General features: G+C 39.0%; 1 protein-coding gene across 1 annotated transcript; it reads left to right on the top strand.

Annotated features, from left to right (window-relative positions):
- The first annotated feature begins 5,620 nt into the window (after window positions 1-5,620).
- Window positions 5,621-9,496, top strand: LOC123409039 (receptor kinase-like protein Xa21). The gene is made up of 2 exons (XM_045102036.1): window positions 5,621-8,570; window positions 8,726-9,496. Exons 1-2 carry the CDS (start codon window positions 5,633-5,635, stop codon window positions 9,115-9,117), a joined length of 3,330 nt encoding a protein of 1,109 aa, XP_044957971.1. The 5' UTR covers window positions 5,621-5,632; the 3' UTR covers window positions 9,118-9,496.
- The last annotated feature ends 7,336 nt before the right edge of the window (window positions 9,497-16,832 follow it).

The raw sequence follows: 16,832 nt of genomic DNA, 5'->3' as shown, positions 1-16,832 counted from the left end.
GCGCCAAGAGAGGCGAGGGAAAGAGCAGCGCGGTGGCGTGGCCCTGCCGGCGGCCTAAACGGCCAGGAGCTCGCAAGAATGCACGTGCCCTCGGGCTGCTCGAGGCTGAGAGGAGCAATGGGAGCGGCGCGGGGGGAAATGATGTTTAGGGTTTTCGCCTCAGGCCACAGGCTGGGTTTTTGTTGGAGAGAAAAGAGCGCCCGGCCGTCGGATTAGATCCGACGGTCCAGGGCGAAAACCTAGCGTCGGCGGGGGGCGGCTGGGCCTGCCAGGCCAAAAGGCCACAGACCGGCGCGATGAAGATGGGCCGAGGCCGAAGGCCGGCTAAGGCCGCAAGCAGGGCAAAAGGCGTGCACTGGTTTTTCGTTAAAACGTTTCCTTTTTGTTTTATGTCTATTTTAGACAGATTCAATATATTTTCTCTGTGCATATTTCTCCTACAAAAATATGTTTAGAAAATAGCAAAGAAAAATGTTCGAAGTTTGTGTAAAAACAATGTTGATTTTTCTGAAAAGAAAAATAAATGGTTCTGAAAATAAAAGAATATTTTCAGAAAAAGAAAAGTTCATGAATTTTATAAAAAAGATTATATATAAAGTTCATGAATTTTTATGACAGAATATTTTTCTGTAATAGTAACATGTTTTTTTTTGAAAAGGAAAATAAAAGGTTCTGAAAATAAAAGAAAGATTTTCAGAAAAAGAAAAATTTATGGATTTTGTAAAAGAGATTATAAAGTTCATGAATTTTTAAATTTTAACAGAATATTTTTCTGTAAAGATGTATGAATTTTCATATTCACGTTTTTCCGCTGCAAAGTAAAAAGGTTTAGTCCTCCAATTAAATTGGAACCAACGGAAAAATTTAATTGGAAGAACTGTTATTAGCAAAGTTTTCCCTTGTGGGTGAAATAGGATTCAAACAGTTTCCGCTATGACAATAGAATGATGTTTGTTTTAAAGTTAAATATGGTATTGTTATTTTCTGACCAACGTTGATGATAACAATACTATAATTGTATGAGCCATCTTATGTTTAAAGCTTAAATATCTGATGAATTTTGTATCAAAGTGATCAATTTTTCGGAGCACAGATAAAGAAATGCATATGGTTAATGATGATGATGATTATTTCTTAGCAAAGTTGTTCAATAGAAATACTATCATCACATTGTTTATGATTATATGCATTATTTCCATTTCTGCCCAACGGTGATATGGAATTAATGCAGAATAATGATGTTTTATTCTAATTCAGCCACAAGGTGTTTTAGAATATTCCAGAAAGTTTTAAAAGGTTTAATGTGCATGATTTTAATCAGACCAACGTAGGGTTATTTTTATGCTCATTACCGTTGTTTATTGGCTAAGTTTTCTCAGACTAAAAGTTATTCAAGCTTTCACTCATGAAAGCGAATGTTTGGGTACTAGTGACCCGAAAGATGGAAGAAAGGTCATAACTTGAGGGAATAAATTCTCTCTAAAGAATGGCTTCAAAAGAAAAGAACTCTTGGATATTAATTCAAGAGAAGAAAAGAGATAGATCATTGAGAGTCTTGGTTGACGAATGTCTTTCATGTACTCTCTATGATGGAGTCTCCTTTTTTTCAGTCAACATGATTGAAATGAAACAAGCAACATGCATGTTTAATTTGACCAACGTCGGATCAAACATGTGTGTCAAAGATAATTCAGATTTATTTCTGAATTTGATGCAGTCAAAAGAGCCAATTATGGCATTTATGATGTCCCTTAAAGGGTATTACCCGCATGGCGGGAAAAGTCTGGGAAGAATGCCTGCGTAACCGGGTAAAGTTGACATTGTATTATGTCAACAATCCGTGTATGGCGGGAGAAATTTTGGCAAAACCCTTATCATGTATGACAGGAGAAAGTTATGATGACTCATGTGCGGTTAATGTGTCCCACTATGGGAGAAAAGTATGGAGTAGCTATGAAGCTTTCCTAGTATCGACCGTACACCTTATGTGTAACGGTCATTATGCAATCACTAAATCCAGAAAGGATAAAAGTAACAGACGAACCTAAAGACAAGAATGATATGCAAGTGTGACTTGCAAAAGAGATAATGATAAAGAACTCTGTTGAGTTTCTGAAATGAAATGAGGAAAAAGTACTCCCATACTAGCTAACTTATAACTTCATTTTACATGAAGTGATAAGATGAATGAGCTAGATAATCGAAGTTTCCTCATTTCACAAGAGCTATGAATGGGTTTCGAAATTGTGGCAGAAAAGTTCTTGCCACATTTCGAGGGGGAGAAAGAGACACGAAATACATTGTAGTGTATTTCATGACTCCTCTGTACTTTAGATGATGTAATGCACATTATGCATCTAAAGTGATCCATTAATGAAGAATTTGATTGTCAAGGGGAGTACGACAGTCATCTGAATACCGTCATTATGATACCCCTAAAGAAAAGAAACAGTTGTATTTTCTGATCTTTTATTGTTCCGAAAGCAGACTAAGGAATACAACGGTGGTGCTTAAAGTGTCATAAAGAAGGAAGTTTAAAAATACGCCATTTCTTCAGTGAAGATGGAGTAATCTGGGGGAGCATGTTGTATGACCTATACAACACCTGTTGTTAGCTCTACAAGGGATCTTGTGATACAGGTCCCTGTAAAACCTATTGCTTTTTGGAAATGGGTGACTATAGAATGAATTTGCCTCTTGGCAATGACAGAGCAACGACAACCCCATATGAAATAAGTGCCAGTACCTGAGATTTTGATGGTCTCTAGGAATGTGAAAATCAGATTCTTGTGACTACTATAAAGTCTATGTTGGTGAGATTCCATCATTTGAATTTCACTAACATAGACTTTATGAAGGGTCTACAAGGCAAATGTGACTCCAAAGAAAATATGTAAATGTGTGAAACATGACTTAAATCGAAAGATTTTGTGCAAAGAAAATGAGAGGACAATTGCATTCTTGCAAAGTTATAGAATGGGCAATTCGTTTCCCAATTCCTATGCATGTGGATGATGTCCTACTTGCTAGTGGTGATGTCAATCTACTGCAGGAGGAGAAAAGAAGTTCTTGTCCTCAAAGTTCAAAAGAATAAAAGGGGGTATTAGGAATGTCGCATGGACATGCTAACAAAGATATCTAAAGCATGCATACGAGAAAACCTACGCCTGTTCTTATAGTCAAGGGTAATGGAAGTGGAAACTATGGTGTTCCAAAAGTTAATAAGAAAAGATTGCAAACGGATATGGTACCATATGCTTCAGTTGTTGGAAGCTCAAGATATTACCTTGACACAATTCACGTATATATCCGGGTTGTTTTGGCAATGTCCAGTCCATAGATAAATCAATGGAATGGATTCAAAGATATCGGCCTCATGCTGAAAGAAATAAATGCTCTCAAAACATTGTGAGTACAAAGGAGGACTTGTGAAATGTATAGCGAAATCCACAATTGTCGCTAACTTTCATACTCGGAGTTTTGTGTGGAAAATCTCCAAATGAGTAAAATGATTGTCATCAATGTGATGCAATGATATGTTATAGCTTGATATGAGGCTGAGGGACGGGCAACATGGTTCAGGCTACCTATACCCGGAGTGGATAATGGTTGACAACGACGATTACCGTTTTAAGTTCTTTCGCTCCTGTCACAACGAGTCAAGTGTTGATGCCAAACACACTGACAAAGAGTTACGTGTTGTGAAGGACAAAGTCCGGAATTATGGAAAAATGCTTGAAGCATAAAAGCAACAAACAAGTGTTTGAAGATCTGCTTATCAAAGGCTTACCGCCCAGTGTGTTCGGAGAACACACAGTCGACATGGGTTTTATGGTATAGTCTAATATTTCCGGACAATAAAGGGCCCAAGGTTAAAGAATCTGTCTCAAAACAGAGAGGTACATTGTGGCTGTCTGATTCCATCGGCAATTGAGCCGTGACGATGAAACATGCCCTATGTATTGATCTGTTACAAAACGGGTAAAAGTATATGATGAGATCAAGGGGGAGAATGTTAGATTGATCTCTTTCCCAATGGGCCCAATGGCCCATTGGACCTTGACTCACGCCCTGATTGGGGGCGTCCAGCCCAAGCAAGGCTGGTGGGCCCCTGTCGTGCAGTGCTGTTTATAGAGGAGGTGGGGACCATGGCACAGACTACGAGGTTCGCCGCCGCCACTGGTTCCCCACTCTCTAACCCTAATCCGATCTAGAGGGATGCACTGAAGCGACGGGAAGTCCATCACCGCCACTACCGGATCTCTCTCCTTCCCCACCGTCGTCACCACCTCACGACGGTCACCGGAGGGAACTCATCGAGTTCATCACAAGGTAATGATCTATTACTATTACCGAACACATCTAGCCTTGACGATCCACGGGATCTATCAATAACAACAATGTATTTTTGTATAAATAAATACACATCTAATTAAAATTCATAATTACCAATGCAATTTAGGCCTTATGCCTTAAGGACTTGCGATACTTAATATATAGCCTATGCGGGACACACATATTATCTGGCAAGAGTCCATATGGTAAACCATATCCGAAGCCCGCAAAAAAAGAAGTCCAACTCAAAAACGGCAACGTTGTCCAATCCATGATAACTTCATGATGTCATCGATTGCATTATCCTACATTAAGTTTTCCTTAATCATATACAAGAATATGTTCTATGTATGATAATTTAGTCTATGTAGATTAACATGATAGGTTAACTGTCTGCATTTGTTTTAATAATATGCTAAAGCTAGAACAAGATGATGGTCTATATGAACTATTGTGTACTCCTATAAATACTGTTAAGTGTGTACATGGACTATATTGGATATACTCTTAACTGTGAACACTTGATACTTGAGAAAATAGCAGCATCCGGTCAAACTAAATGTGTTCGTTCGTGACGGTGTAGCTGAGGCAATCGCTGGTGGCATCAAAAGTCCAAGTCAGTGCAATATATTTTAGACACGCAACGTACGTCCGAATATGTATAACTAAATGTGTGGCTGAGGTCGTCTACAGTTGATCGAAAACGAAATAAGATGAACAAAGTCCATGCCATGAGCGATAATTCAAAGAGCAATCCGTTGAATCGATATGCGAGAGGCAAACATCGTGTAGAAACGACTGGATGCATGCGTCTCTGTGTGTGGTCGAGGTTGGGAGACGTATAATGCGTGTGGCCCTTGAATAAAACAGTGTGTGGTGACGCTAAACGTCTTACCGAAATAAATGTTCGTTAGGAAATATCAGGTTTGATGTGGCCAGGAGCTGCGCCGGTCTAACTTCTTCAACCTGAACGCTATCGCTAATTTCTTCAGCCTGAAGGAACCTGTTTTAACTAGCTGTGTGTGATTACGTGTGTGACTGGGACAGGAGGCGACTAATGCAACATCGCTGCAGGCCGGCCGATTAAAACAAAAATCAGTCAAAGTCAACTAGTGCAACTTGTCCAAAGCTGATGTTGCACTAATATATTATAACCCCAAGCAATACATGCCACATGTCCTTTCCCAAGTTCGTTGCTCTCACTCATCTTCAGTTCATCTAGCTAGGCATGGTTCCATCTATATATATGAACACGCTACCATGAACCAAGTGTTCATCCAGCACACAAGCAAAAAAAATGCCTCGTCTAGCCACACACAACCTGTTCTTGCGGCTTGTTTTCACCACGATTCCTTTGCTAATCCTACTTCCCTGCGTGCACTCCACTGATCTGGATGCACTTCTCTGCCTCAAGTCCCAGCTCTCCGACCCCTCACGAGCACTAGCTTCTTGGAGCAACGTGTCTCTCACGCCCTGCGATTGGCAAGGAGTGAGATGCAGCACGCTTAACGCGTCTCGCGTTGTTTCGTTAGACCTCGAGTCACTAAACCTCACCGGCCAAATATTTCCCTGCGTCACGGAGCTTGATTTCCTAGACAGAATCCACATGCCAAATAACCATCTCAATGGCCACATCTCCCCCGACATCGGCCGGTTGACCCGGCTCACATACCTCAACCTTAGCATGAACTCCCTGGATGGTGCCATCCCTGATGCCATATCTTCTTGTTCCCAACTCGAGACCATAAGCCTGGAGAGGAACTCCCTTGAAGGTGAGATCCCGCAAGCTCTCGCTGAGTGTTTGCTTCTCCGGGAAATTGTTCTCAGCAACAACAATCTTCAGGGAAGCATCCCATCCAGGTTCGGTTTGCTTCCCAACCTTTCTGTGCTATTGCTCACCAGCAACATGCTCACTGGAAACATTCCAGAGTTTTTGGGGACTAGCGGTTCTCTCACGTCGGTGAATCTAAGAAATAACAGCCTCGGTGGAGGAATCCCTCCTGCCCTGTTCAATAGCACGACCATTTCCTACATAGATATGTCACATAATAACCTTTCAGGATCTATCCCACCTTTCCTTCAAACCTCTGCACCACTGCAATACCTTTCACTAACTAAAAACTACCTCTCTGGGGGTATTCCTTCTTCAATTGGAAACATGTCTTCCCTGTCTTCCCTTCTGCTTGCTCAAAACAACTTTCAGGGAAGCATTCCAGAGAGCTTAGGAAAGATTTCAGGTTTGCAAGTACTGAACTTAAAAGATAATAATTTTTCTGGCATTGTCCCTCTAGAAATTTACACAAACACTTCCCTTACTTATCTTAGCCTTAGTCTCAACCAACTTGTTGGGAGAATTCCCACGGACATTGGCTTCACTCTTCCAAACATGACAGAGCTGATACTAGGAGGAAACCAATTCGATGGCCCGATTCCCGCTTCATTGGGCAACGCCTCAAACCTCAAAAATTTAGACCTTCGTCAAAATTCACTCACTGGTGTTATTCCTCCATTGGGACACTTGAGCAGGTTGAAAATCTTAGATGTGGGGACAAACATGCTTAAATCTGGAGATTGGACTTTCTTGTCTTCTCTAACAAATTGTACTAAACTAAAGATGTTATGTTTGGATTTTAATGGCCTTGGGGGGACAATGCCTACCTCTTTTGGGGATCTTTCAAACAGCCTAGAGGTGCTTCTGCTATCTGACAACCAACTGACCGGTGAAATACCATCGGAGATAGGAAAACTCAAAGGCCTAACAGCTCTTGTGATGCAAATTAATTCACTCTCAGGACGCATTCCTGATACCCTTGGAAATCTTGTGAATATGTCACTGCTAAGCTTATCCCACAACAAACTTTCTGGAGAAATCCCACAGTCGATTGGGAAACTAGAGCGACTCACTGAACTTTATCTCATGGAAAATAATTTGACCGGTCAAATACCTCCTAGTTTAGAAGGTTGTAAAAATTTGTTGTTGCTGAACCTTTCTTCCAATAATTTATACGGAAGCATTCCATCAGAACTCTTTTCCATTTCAACACTTTCTAAAGGCTTGGATCTTTCCTATAACCGACTCAATGGGAACATACCTTCTCAGATAGGTAGTTTGATGAATTTGAATTCACTTAGTATATCCAACAACCAATTATCTGGTGAGATTCCTTCCACACTCAGCCAATGCCTTCTTTTGGAATCACTCTCTTTGGAGGCAAATTTGTTGCGAGGAGAAATTCCAAAGTCTCTTGGGACTTTAAGAGGAATCAATAAGATGGATCTATCTCAAAATAACTTGTCCGGTGAAATTCCAGATTTTTTGGAGTCATTAACCTCCCTATATTTTCTTAACTTATCCTTCAATAACTTTGAGGGACTAGTCCCGAAAGGCGGTGTTTTCGCCAATTCAAGTGCAGTGTTCATCCAAGGAAACAAAAAAATATGTGCAAGTTCTCCAATGGAACAAGTGCCACTTTGCACCACATTAGCTTCCAGAAGGAAGAAAACCACCCATGTTGTAGCTATTGTGGTTCCACTTACTACTATTGTTATAATCTCCCTGGCATGTCTTGCATTCATTCTTCTGAAAAAGAAAGGTATAGAAACAGAGGGACACGTCACCGCGTCGTTCAGGGAGCATAACAGATACTCATACATGGATTTATATAAAGCAACAGATGGTTTCTGTTCAGCTAGTTTTGTCGGTTCGGGAAGCTTTGGTATGGTATACAGAGGCCATTCAGAATTTCAAGACATTGCCATTAAGGTGTTCAGGCTTGACCAATTTGGAGCATCAAAGAGTTTCTTCGCTGAGTGTGATGCACTAAGAAACATTCGTCACCGGAATCTTATTAGGGTGATTAGTTTATGCTCAACCACTGATCCAAGAGGAAATGAATTCAAAGCACTTATTCTTGAGTACATGGAACATGGTAACCTAGAAAGTTGGCTCTATCCAAAAGCTAACAAAGCCAACCCGAAAGCATCACTAGGTTTGGGCTCAAGGATAACAATAGCTATGGACATAGCTGCTGCATTAGATTATCTCCATAATCGATGCAGCCCTCCTTTGGTTCATTGTGATTTAAAACCACGCAATGTCCTTCTGGGTGAAGAAATGGTTGCATGTCTTAGTGACTTTGGACTCGCAAAATTTCTTCGTGCAAACTCTTCAACGGGGATTAGTAAGTCATCAACTATTGCTGGACCGAGAGGATCGGTTGGATATATCGCACCTGGTGAGCCATGCATCATTTCTATTATATATTTATATATGATATGTATTATATATAGATACATGTGTACAAAGTTAGTGTCATGTAAAAGCATCTAGAATGTTTGTCATACCTCAACAAGTGAATATTTCTCAAGAACTTTTTGTGTAACATTGCAGAATATGGCATGGGTTGCAAGATCTCAACAGAGGGTGATATCTATAGCTACGGAATTATTCTTTTAGAGATGATCACAGGAAAGCATCCAACAGATGATATGTTTCAGGACGGTATGAACCTTCATAACTTCGTGGAAGCAGCACTTTCACAGGAAATTGGTGAGATCTTAGAACCAAGTCTTATGACATATGATGGAGAAGGAGGAGAAATTCTTCCAGTGGCTGAAACAAAATGGTGTGTCACTAGACTAGCTAAACTTGGTCTAAAGTGTTCTGATATGTCAGCAAAAAGTCGGCCGACAACAGAGGATGTTTATGCTGAAATCATCAGCATCGAAGAAAATTTTACAGCATTGCACCATAGACAAAATAAATCGACATCATCGTTGTAACTCACCTCTAGCTATTTCAGTTAGAACTAGCCTCGTCATATAGTTTTTTGAAAGAAACAAGTATTATGTTTGAATGCATATAAGATTAGCATATTGATTTACAAAGGGATTAACTTGCATTGAGTAGTAACTGAGAACACATGTGATCCAGCAATAGTGTGACGTGACTCTAGTTTATCTACTGTATATTTTGGTATGTAATCAGCATGATTGCGCACAAAATCTTTGTGTCCCTGTTGTAACAAGCATGCAATTATCTAGTTTTAACAACACTGATCCGACCCTTTTACTGGTGGTTTAATATCGACATAGGCTCTGGTGATGATCTCAAATGTTTGGAGCAGGAGGTATATAGTCTAAAATCCACAGTTACTAAATATACAAGATTACCATTTCTTAATAAATTGTTTTTAAAATGCTTCGACAAGCAGACCGTTAAATTTTCGAAACCTCATGAATCTGAAAAAGTTCACGAATGAAAAAGATAGAAAAATGCTTCGACAAGCAGACCGTTAAATGCTCTGGTGATGATCTGAAATTTGAAAAAGATAGAAAAGAAAAAAAATGAAAAAAAAGACCAAACGAACACATAGAAAAACCAGCAAAAAACAAACACTAAAAATACACCTGGGAGCATCTGAAAACCGAACAATTCAACAATCAGTGAAGCTATTCCCATAAGTCTTACATGAGCGACCTGTGAAGTGGGAGGTCCTATTGAACGCATTCTGCATTCAATAGTTGCCGCTTCGCACAGAGGTGTCTACTGGCGGGCTTTTCTGGGCCCGTGCGTTTCTTCGGTTCATCTCTTTCGCTGCGTTTTCTCTCGGGAGCCCCTATACGCCGCAATCTGCGGCAGGATGGCCGGGTTTCGCACAGGCAGCCCTCCGCCTGGGCCGGCCCACTGACCGTGCTTGTGTTGTTTCCCTATCACGCGGCAAAAAAGAAGAAAAGAATCGAGAGAAAACCGTGCTTGTGATCCTAAGACCTTGCGCAGCGCAGGTCACTAACAACAACCTGTTAGCCAACAAACCAATATCAGCTTCTTTTCATAAAAGGCACAGAATAATATAAAAACATATAGCGGGGGTTGAGATTTCGATTTATTTTTTTATTTAAAATCAGGAACAGTTTTGTAATGGCGCAATTATTCAAAACTCCAACCTTTTTTTCGAAAAAATGTACCCAAAATTTTGTGTCTCATTTTTCGATAGTTGAAAAAGTTCAGAAATCAAAATTGTTTAAAAATTATTCTCACTCTAACAAATTGTTCAGAAATCAAAAGTGTTTGAAAATATGTTCGGTGTTTACAAACAATGTTCACCAATTTTAAAAAGTGTTTGTGTTTTCAAAGTATTCCCAATTTAAAAAACTCTTGCATTCAAAAAAACCATTCATAACTTCAAAAAATGTGCGAGATTTTCAAAAAATGTTCTTGTTAATGCAAGGAGAATTTTCTGAATGCGAACACTTTTGTGATAAAGGGAACATTTTTTAAACTCCAATTCACACGAACAAGTAGAACTTGAAAACATTTTTTGAATCTTGAGAACAAATTTTGAAACCGAGAACATTTCTGAATAATCCTGAACAAATTTGATAGCGTGAAAAAAATAAAAGCACGGACATTTTTTGAATCTTTGGAACAAAAATTGAAAACAAGAATAATTTTGAAATGTTGTGAACAAATTTGGAAGCGCGAACTATTTTTTAAAACCAGGAACCTTTTTTCTAATTTCCGAACATTTTCTGAAAAATATGAAACATTTTGATTAGAATTCCAGAACATTTTTCAAATTCCGGAACATTTTCTCAAATTCTGGAACATTTTTTCAAAATTCTGGAACTTTTTCTGAAATTCCATAAAAATATGTCAATTTTCAGAACATTTTTCAAATACCGGAAACATTTCGTCAAATTCCAGAACATTTTTATCAAATTTCGGAACATTTTTTGAAAATTCAGAACATTTTTGAAATAGAAACTGAAAAAAAGAAACAAAAAAGAAAAAAGAAAAAAGGAAACGAAAAAAGAAAAACCGGTTGAGGGAATCTTCTAGAAAGTTCCAAAACCATAAAAACCGGCTAAAAAAGTCTAAAATGTTTCCAAAACCGATAAAAACCAGTTAGAAATCTTTGAAAAGTTCCTAAAACCGGAATCGCTGCTACAGGCCGGCCCAACTTAGCGCTTCGATCAACAGCCCCTTATGCGAAAGGTCGATAATTTGACACAATATACGTCAAATAGGATAATAAGAAACCAGGTGCCGAGTAAGAAATCACCGCAAGCTTCACATATTTCAGTAGATTAGTCTTACAACGACAAAACAATGGGCCGACCCGAGTTTAGAGCTAGCGCTAAACGTTTCAGTAGATTACTTTTCGCGGAAAAGAAAACCTACATTATATTCAATTTTAGTTTGTACTGTTTTATGATTTTTATATTTACTTCTTATATTGCTTTTTTGTTTTTATTTCGGTTTTAAAGATTTTTAAACCATGTTCTTGGTTTCTTTACAACTAACTTACTTTTTCTACAGGTTATTTCCTTCCTTTTCCCTTTTACGTTTTTATACAGGTTCAACGTCATTTCGTACCTAATGAACGTTTTTTCTGTATATGTCAAACATTTTTAGTGTATGTCAGACAATTTTTAATACATGCTGAACATTATTTTTGACCGCACACTAGATTTTATTTTACAGTATACAACAATGACGACAACACCAAGGCCTTTCAGTCTCAAACGATTTAGAGTGGGTGAGAGTCGAATATCCTTATAATTTTGAAATACATTCAATTTTTTTTAACGGTATAGTGAATATTTTGCAAATACATGCTGAATATCTTAAAAAGATAATCTCATTTATTACTACTTTTTAAATCTTGTTTTTTCACTATGAAACATAAACCCAAAAAAGGGAGGCAAAACGAATAGAACGAAAAAAACACTCGATACAAGAACCGAAATCAGCTCGTCTTAGGCCCTGTTTGGAACCACCCAGATTATATAATCCAGTTCTTATAATCTATTATGTCTCCAAACAGGACAGATTATGGTGTAGATTATAAAAATTAGATAGACAGATTATTAAAAACTCATAATCTACTCTACACCAGCTAAAATCAGATTATGGATTGCTAATGACCCATTACCTTTGTAAAGTTTGAGATAATTACATTCCTACCACCGCCACCCTCCTTTTTTTTAAAATAAAACAGAGGGCGGACATGTCATTATGCAATGTAGAACCTGGATTACAGTTTATATAATCTGGCCTTCAAACATGTCTACCTGAATTATTTTTATAAACCAGATTATATAATCTACCTTCATAATCCAGATTATCATAATCTATTGTGGTTCCAAACAGGGTCTTATTGGAGCTTGAAAGGTATACATCTCATTTATTACTATCCTTGTCTAAAAAAAAACCCTGGAAACTATCCTAACTAAGCTGACTCCCGTCTGCTGCCTTAAGAGGAAACAAAGCTGGCAAGTTATAATCACACAAAAACATTTTTTTTAAAAGAAATATATTAATATCGCGAAGATATCAATTATACACAACCTTTGTACCAATAAAATGTCTTAAAGACATCCAAGATACACACAATCAGAAAAGAAAAAAATAATTAAAAAACAAAAAATAAAGGCCTCGTCACAGTGAACGACTCCTCTCAGCAGCAACACACAAACCACCATCAAAGACAACACCCGGAAAACATAAAAGGTCTCCAAAAAGAACGTCCACAAGAAGGAAGCAGAAGCACCGTCGTCGCCCGATCTAAGATCTTAGGTTTTCACCCTGGAAAAAGTTTGAGCTCTCAAAACAATACATTCAACGAAGCAATTGCCAGACACAACCAATGAACATCATACTCCCTCCGTCTCGGTGAATAAGTCATCTTACGAAAACCAAATAATCCCAAAACACTTAGGCATGATGCATTAACTTTCACCTCGTTTCTTGTTTTTTGACATGAATAAAGGAATCAACCAATAAGAGACGTGAGGCATGTATGTTTTTAATGACTTGAGACTAACTAGCACAACATGCATTGATCAATACATTGCATGCAATGATATTAATTAGCAAATTATTGTCGTGATGCGACGAGAGCAATGTTTTTAATGTCTAGGGCCAGATCAAGGAGGACCGGTCATGCAGATTATTGTCGTGATGCGACGAGAGCACTAGTACCGCCACCACACCGTTGCCTCCTCCCATGCCGACACCATCGCCGCCATGGCGGAGGACACCGGCCCACGCTACACACATACCGCGGACGCCAGATCAGATGGATCCCGTTCCGTCGCCATCTCCTCGTCTGCATAATCCTCCACCTCGAAGCCCGTCGTGCGTCGTCGATCCTGAACGACGCCGTCATGGGGATACACCGGCACACCACTGTGACCCTCGCCATCGCGGTATCGCGGCCTAGCCCCTTGGCACCCGCCGCCGCCGACGCCGGCCATGCTTTGCCCGACCGCATCCTTTGGCGGCGGTGAGAGGGAGGAAGGAAGAGAAGGTGTTGGTGGCGGCGGCTGCGGCACCCCCCCCCCCCCCCTCGTCGTCCACGGGAGGGACATGGGAGGTTCCAGATGCGATGTGGAGAACCTCAGGAAACGCACATTACGGGATTACGGGGAAGTTATGCCAAAAATATATTTGTGTCCCTGTTGCAACGCGAATGTAATTATCTAGCTTTACCTAAAAATGAATAGTGAACGGACCCTTTTACTGGTAACTGAATACCGACATAAGCTCTGGTGATGACTCAAATGTTTTAAACACAATGTACATAGGCTGAAATTCAATGTTATTGGGCACATGCATCACGTAGCCGAGAGGTCTTGTTCCATGCATAAGACTTTGGAAAGCAATCATACGTGGTTTGGCTCCTTTATCAATTTGGACATTTTCCGTCGCCGTAGTGGGTCAGCATAGGCTCGGCCGCCACCGGTTTTGAGCCTTATTTTCAGAATTTGTTGTGTACAAGATTTTTCAAAATCGTAAAAAAATTCTTCTAATTTCAAGAAGTCCATGAAACTAAAAATCTTGGTGAATTCAAAAGGTTCATAAATTTAGGAAATATTTTAGAATTTTGGGATATCGTCGTAATAGATAGACTTTGGCAAGGTTTCATTTTTTGGCAATAGCATATGTCATGCACTATAGAAGTGTGGAATTATACGAGTACTAGCTTTCTTTTTCTTCTCGTAAAGACGTTTTTAGCTTTTGATTTTTCTGGTGCACTAGAGGTGTTGGCGAGTTGCGTTGCGGAGTGAGGGATTCATGAATGAAAAAGAAAAAGAAAACACATTGCTTTATAATCTCTCACTTTTGTGCCATTGTGGCATACACTCCTAGTAGAGACTTTGGTAAGGTTTCCAGGTTTCTAGCAAAAGCGCAGTGCACTACAGAAAAAAAAAATAGAGTAGTAAAATGGGACCATTGAGAATAGAGTTTGAATTATATGGACATCTAAAGGAAGGAAAGAAATGATCATTGGATGTATCTAGTAATGTTTTATAGTGACCGTGACCGACTTATTTACGTTTTAACACACAAAAGTTTCTCGGAAGTCTTGCAAGAATAGAACTGTTCGACTCACTATCTAACAGAATGTAAAATATCCTCATAATTCACATCAACGTGACAAAATGTGTGGTAACAATGTAGTATATAGCTTATGTTCTTGCTTATGCAATGTAGTACATATTTTTCAAACAGGACAAAGTTTGTGGGCGGGAATAGAGGTTCTTACCTTGACTTTTCTTTCTAGTACGATACATGATGATGATTATTGACTTATGAGAGAAAGGGACATAGTTGAGTTGTGATGTGGGGATCACTTGTCGTGCCACGATGTGATTAGCTTGAGTTTCAGTTCCAGGCAATAAGGTGTAGTAATGGTTTGTGGAAATTAGGGACGTGCCTAGCAATCAGCCCCATTTGAAGAAGGTGACTGAAGTGACACGAGGGAACTAAATTTTAGAACCAGAATTAGAATGGTGATATGATGTGCAGCGATGGCGTTGCGGCACTTTGGTCACATGTACTCCCTCCGTCTCGGTTTATAAATCATTTTCGATTGTGCACCGCGACCAAGACAGAGAGGAAACGAGAGAAATTAATATTAATTTGCTAAGTAATACCATTGCATGCACTGAATTGACCACTGCATGTCGTGCTAGTTAGTCTTAAGTCATTAAAAACATGCACACACCGTGTCTTTTATTGATTGATTTCTTTATTCATGTCAAAAAACAAGAAATGAGGTGGAAATTAATGTAACACGCCTAAGTATTCTGGGACTATTTAATTTTCGTAAGATGTCTTATAAACCGAGACAGAGGGAGTACTATATATGGTCACATTCTCTTTCACAACCACGATCTCCACCATCTACTACTATGGCTATATCCTTTATTACCCAGCTACCACTTTACTTATCTCTCTTGAAGCATGCCCAACATTTTGCTATATTGCTATATATGGTCATATCGTACCACGGAAACATATCATTTTGAATGGAAGAGCAACCTCCGGCAGATTTTTTATTTGGATAGCTATATATATATCACAGTGGTTAGTCAAAATTGCTGAAGAGACGTGCTACATTTCAAAAAAAAAATATGGCTGATTTGTTGTCTCTTTTGCCCTCCTCCATTTCCTTTCCAACCAACACCACCTTCTTGCAATCCACTGCTAAGGTCCACACATGGAGAAGATCGACCCCGTTGTTACCGCATGGAAGTAATTCATACCATATATGTTACCTGTCGGCGAACAACCAGTCATTCCTCGTTGCTTTGAGATTCGGATTGCTTGCCCTCATCTAAATGGGTTCAACTTAATTTATTTTCGGTGTGTCCTCCATTTAGTTTGTTTTGCTGCAAGACATATCGCGTTCTCATGAATGGGAATCGACCAACAGTGAGGGAGTGAAGACGAACAAATAGCCCAGTGCACGTTGTAGCGCCATCACTTCTAAAAAGTTGTACTATCTGGCCTTCTGTGAGAAAGGGTCATTCGAGCGTTCGTCCTGATGAGCCGATGCTACAACGTTGTACGTGTTTGGTTTTCAAAAGCTTCTACATACATTGGACATCCGTTTTGTGAAGGTTAAGACAAGGTATTTTTCTTCTCTATTATTTCTATCTTGTTATCAGCTTTCTTAAGGTTTTTTCTTTTATCTTCTTATTTTCATTTATAATTGTTTCTCTTTTTGACTTACATTTTTTTTTACAAATTCATGAACTTTTTTTATCCTCTGGGTTTCAGTGTACAAATATTTTATTGCATGTCATAAATTATTTTTTAAAATTGGACTAATTTATATTACATTCATGAACACTTTTTAATAACGTGTGAATTTTCTTAAATGCTATGAATATATTTTTAAATGACACAACTAACTTTAATATGTTACAAGCGACTTCAAACAATCGCGCGGACAAATTTTTACATTTCATGAACATTTTTCAGATGTCTTTACCATAATTTTTAACGGATGAAAATTTATTTAAATGTCACGAACAATTTCTTAAGTGGTACACATATGTTTTCAAATTACCCGAACAATTACTTACTTTTCATGAACATGTTTCTAAATGTGTGAACATCTTCTCGATGTCACGAACAGGCAAATTAGCCCTAGACAAATCCAGCAAGCAACAATCATGGACAAAGCAGGATGACAGTGAAA

The sequence above is a fragment of the Hordeum vulgare genome, chromosome 7H (genome assembly GCF_904849725.1).
Source record: "Hordeum vulgare subsp. vulgare chromosome 7H, MorexV3_pseudomolecules_assembly, whole genome shotgun sequence".
NCBI classification, from domain to species: Eukaryota; Viridiplantae; Streptophyta; class Magnoliopsida; order Poales; family Poaceae; genus Hordeum; species Hordeum vulgare.
Note: the sequence above shows the minus strand (reverse complement) of the source record. Positions and strands in the feature narration are given on the sequence as shown.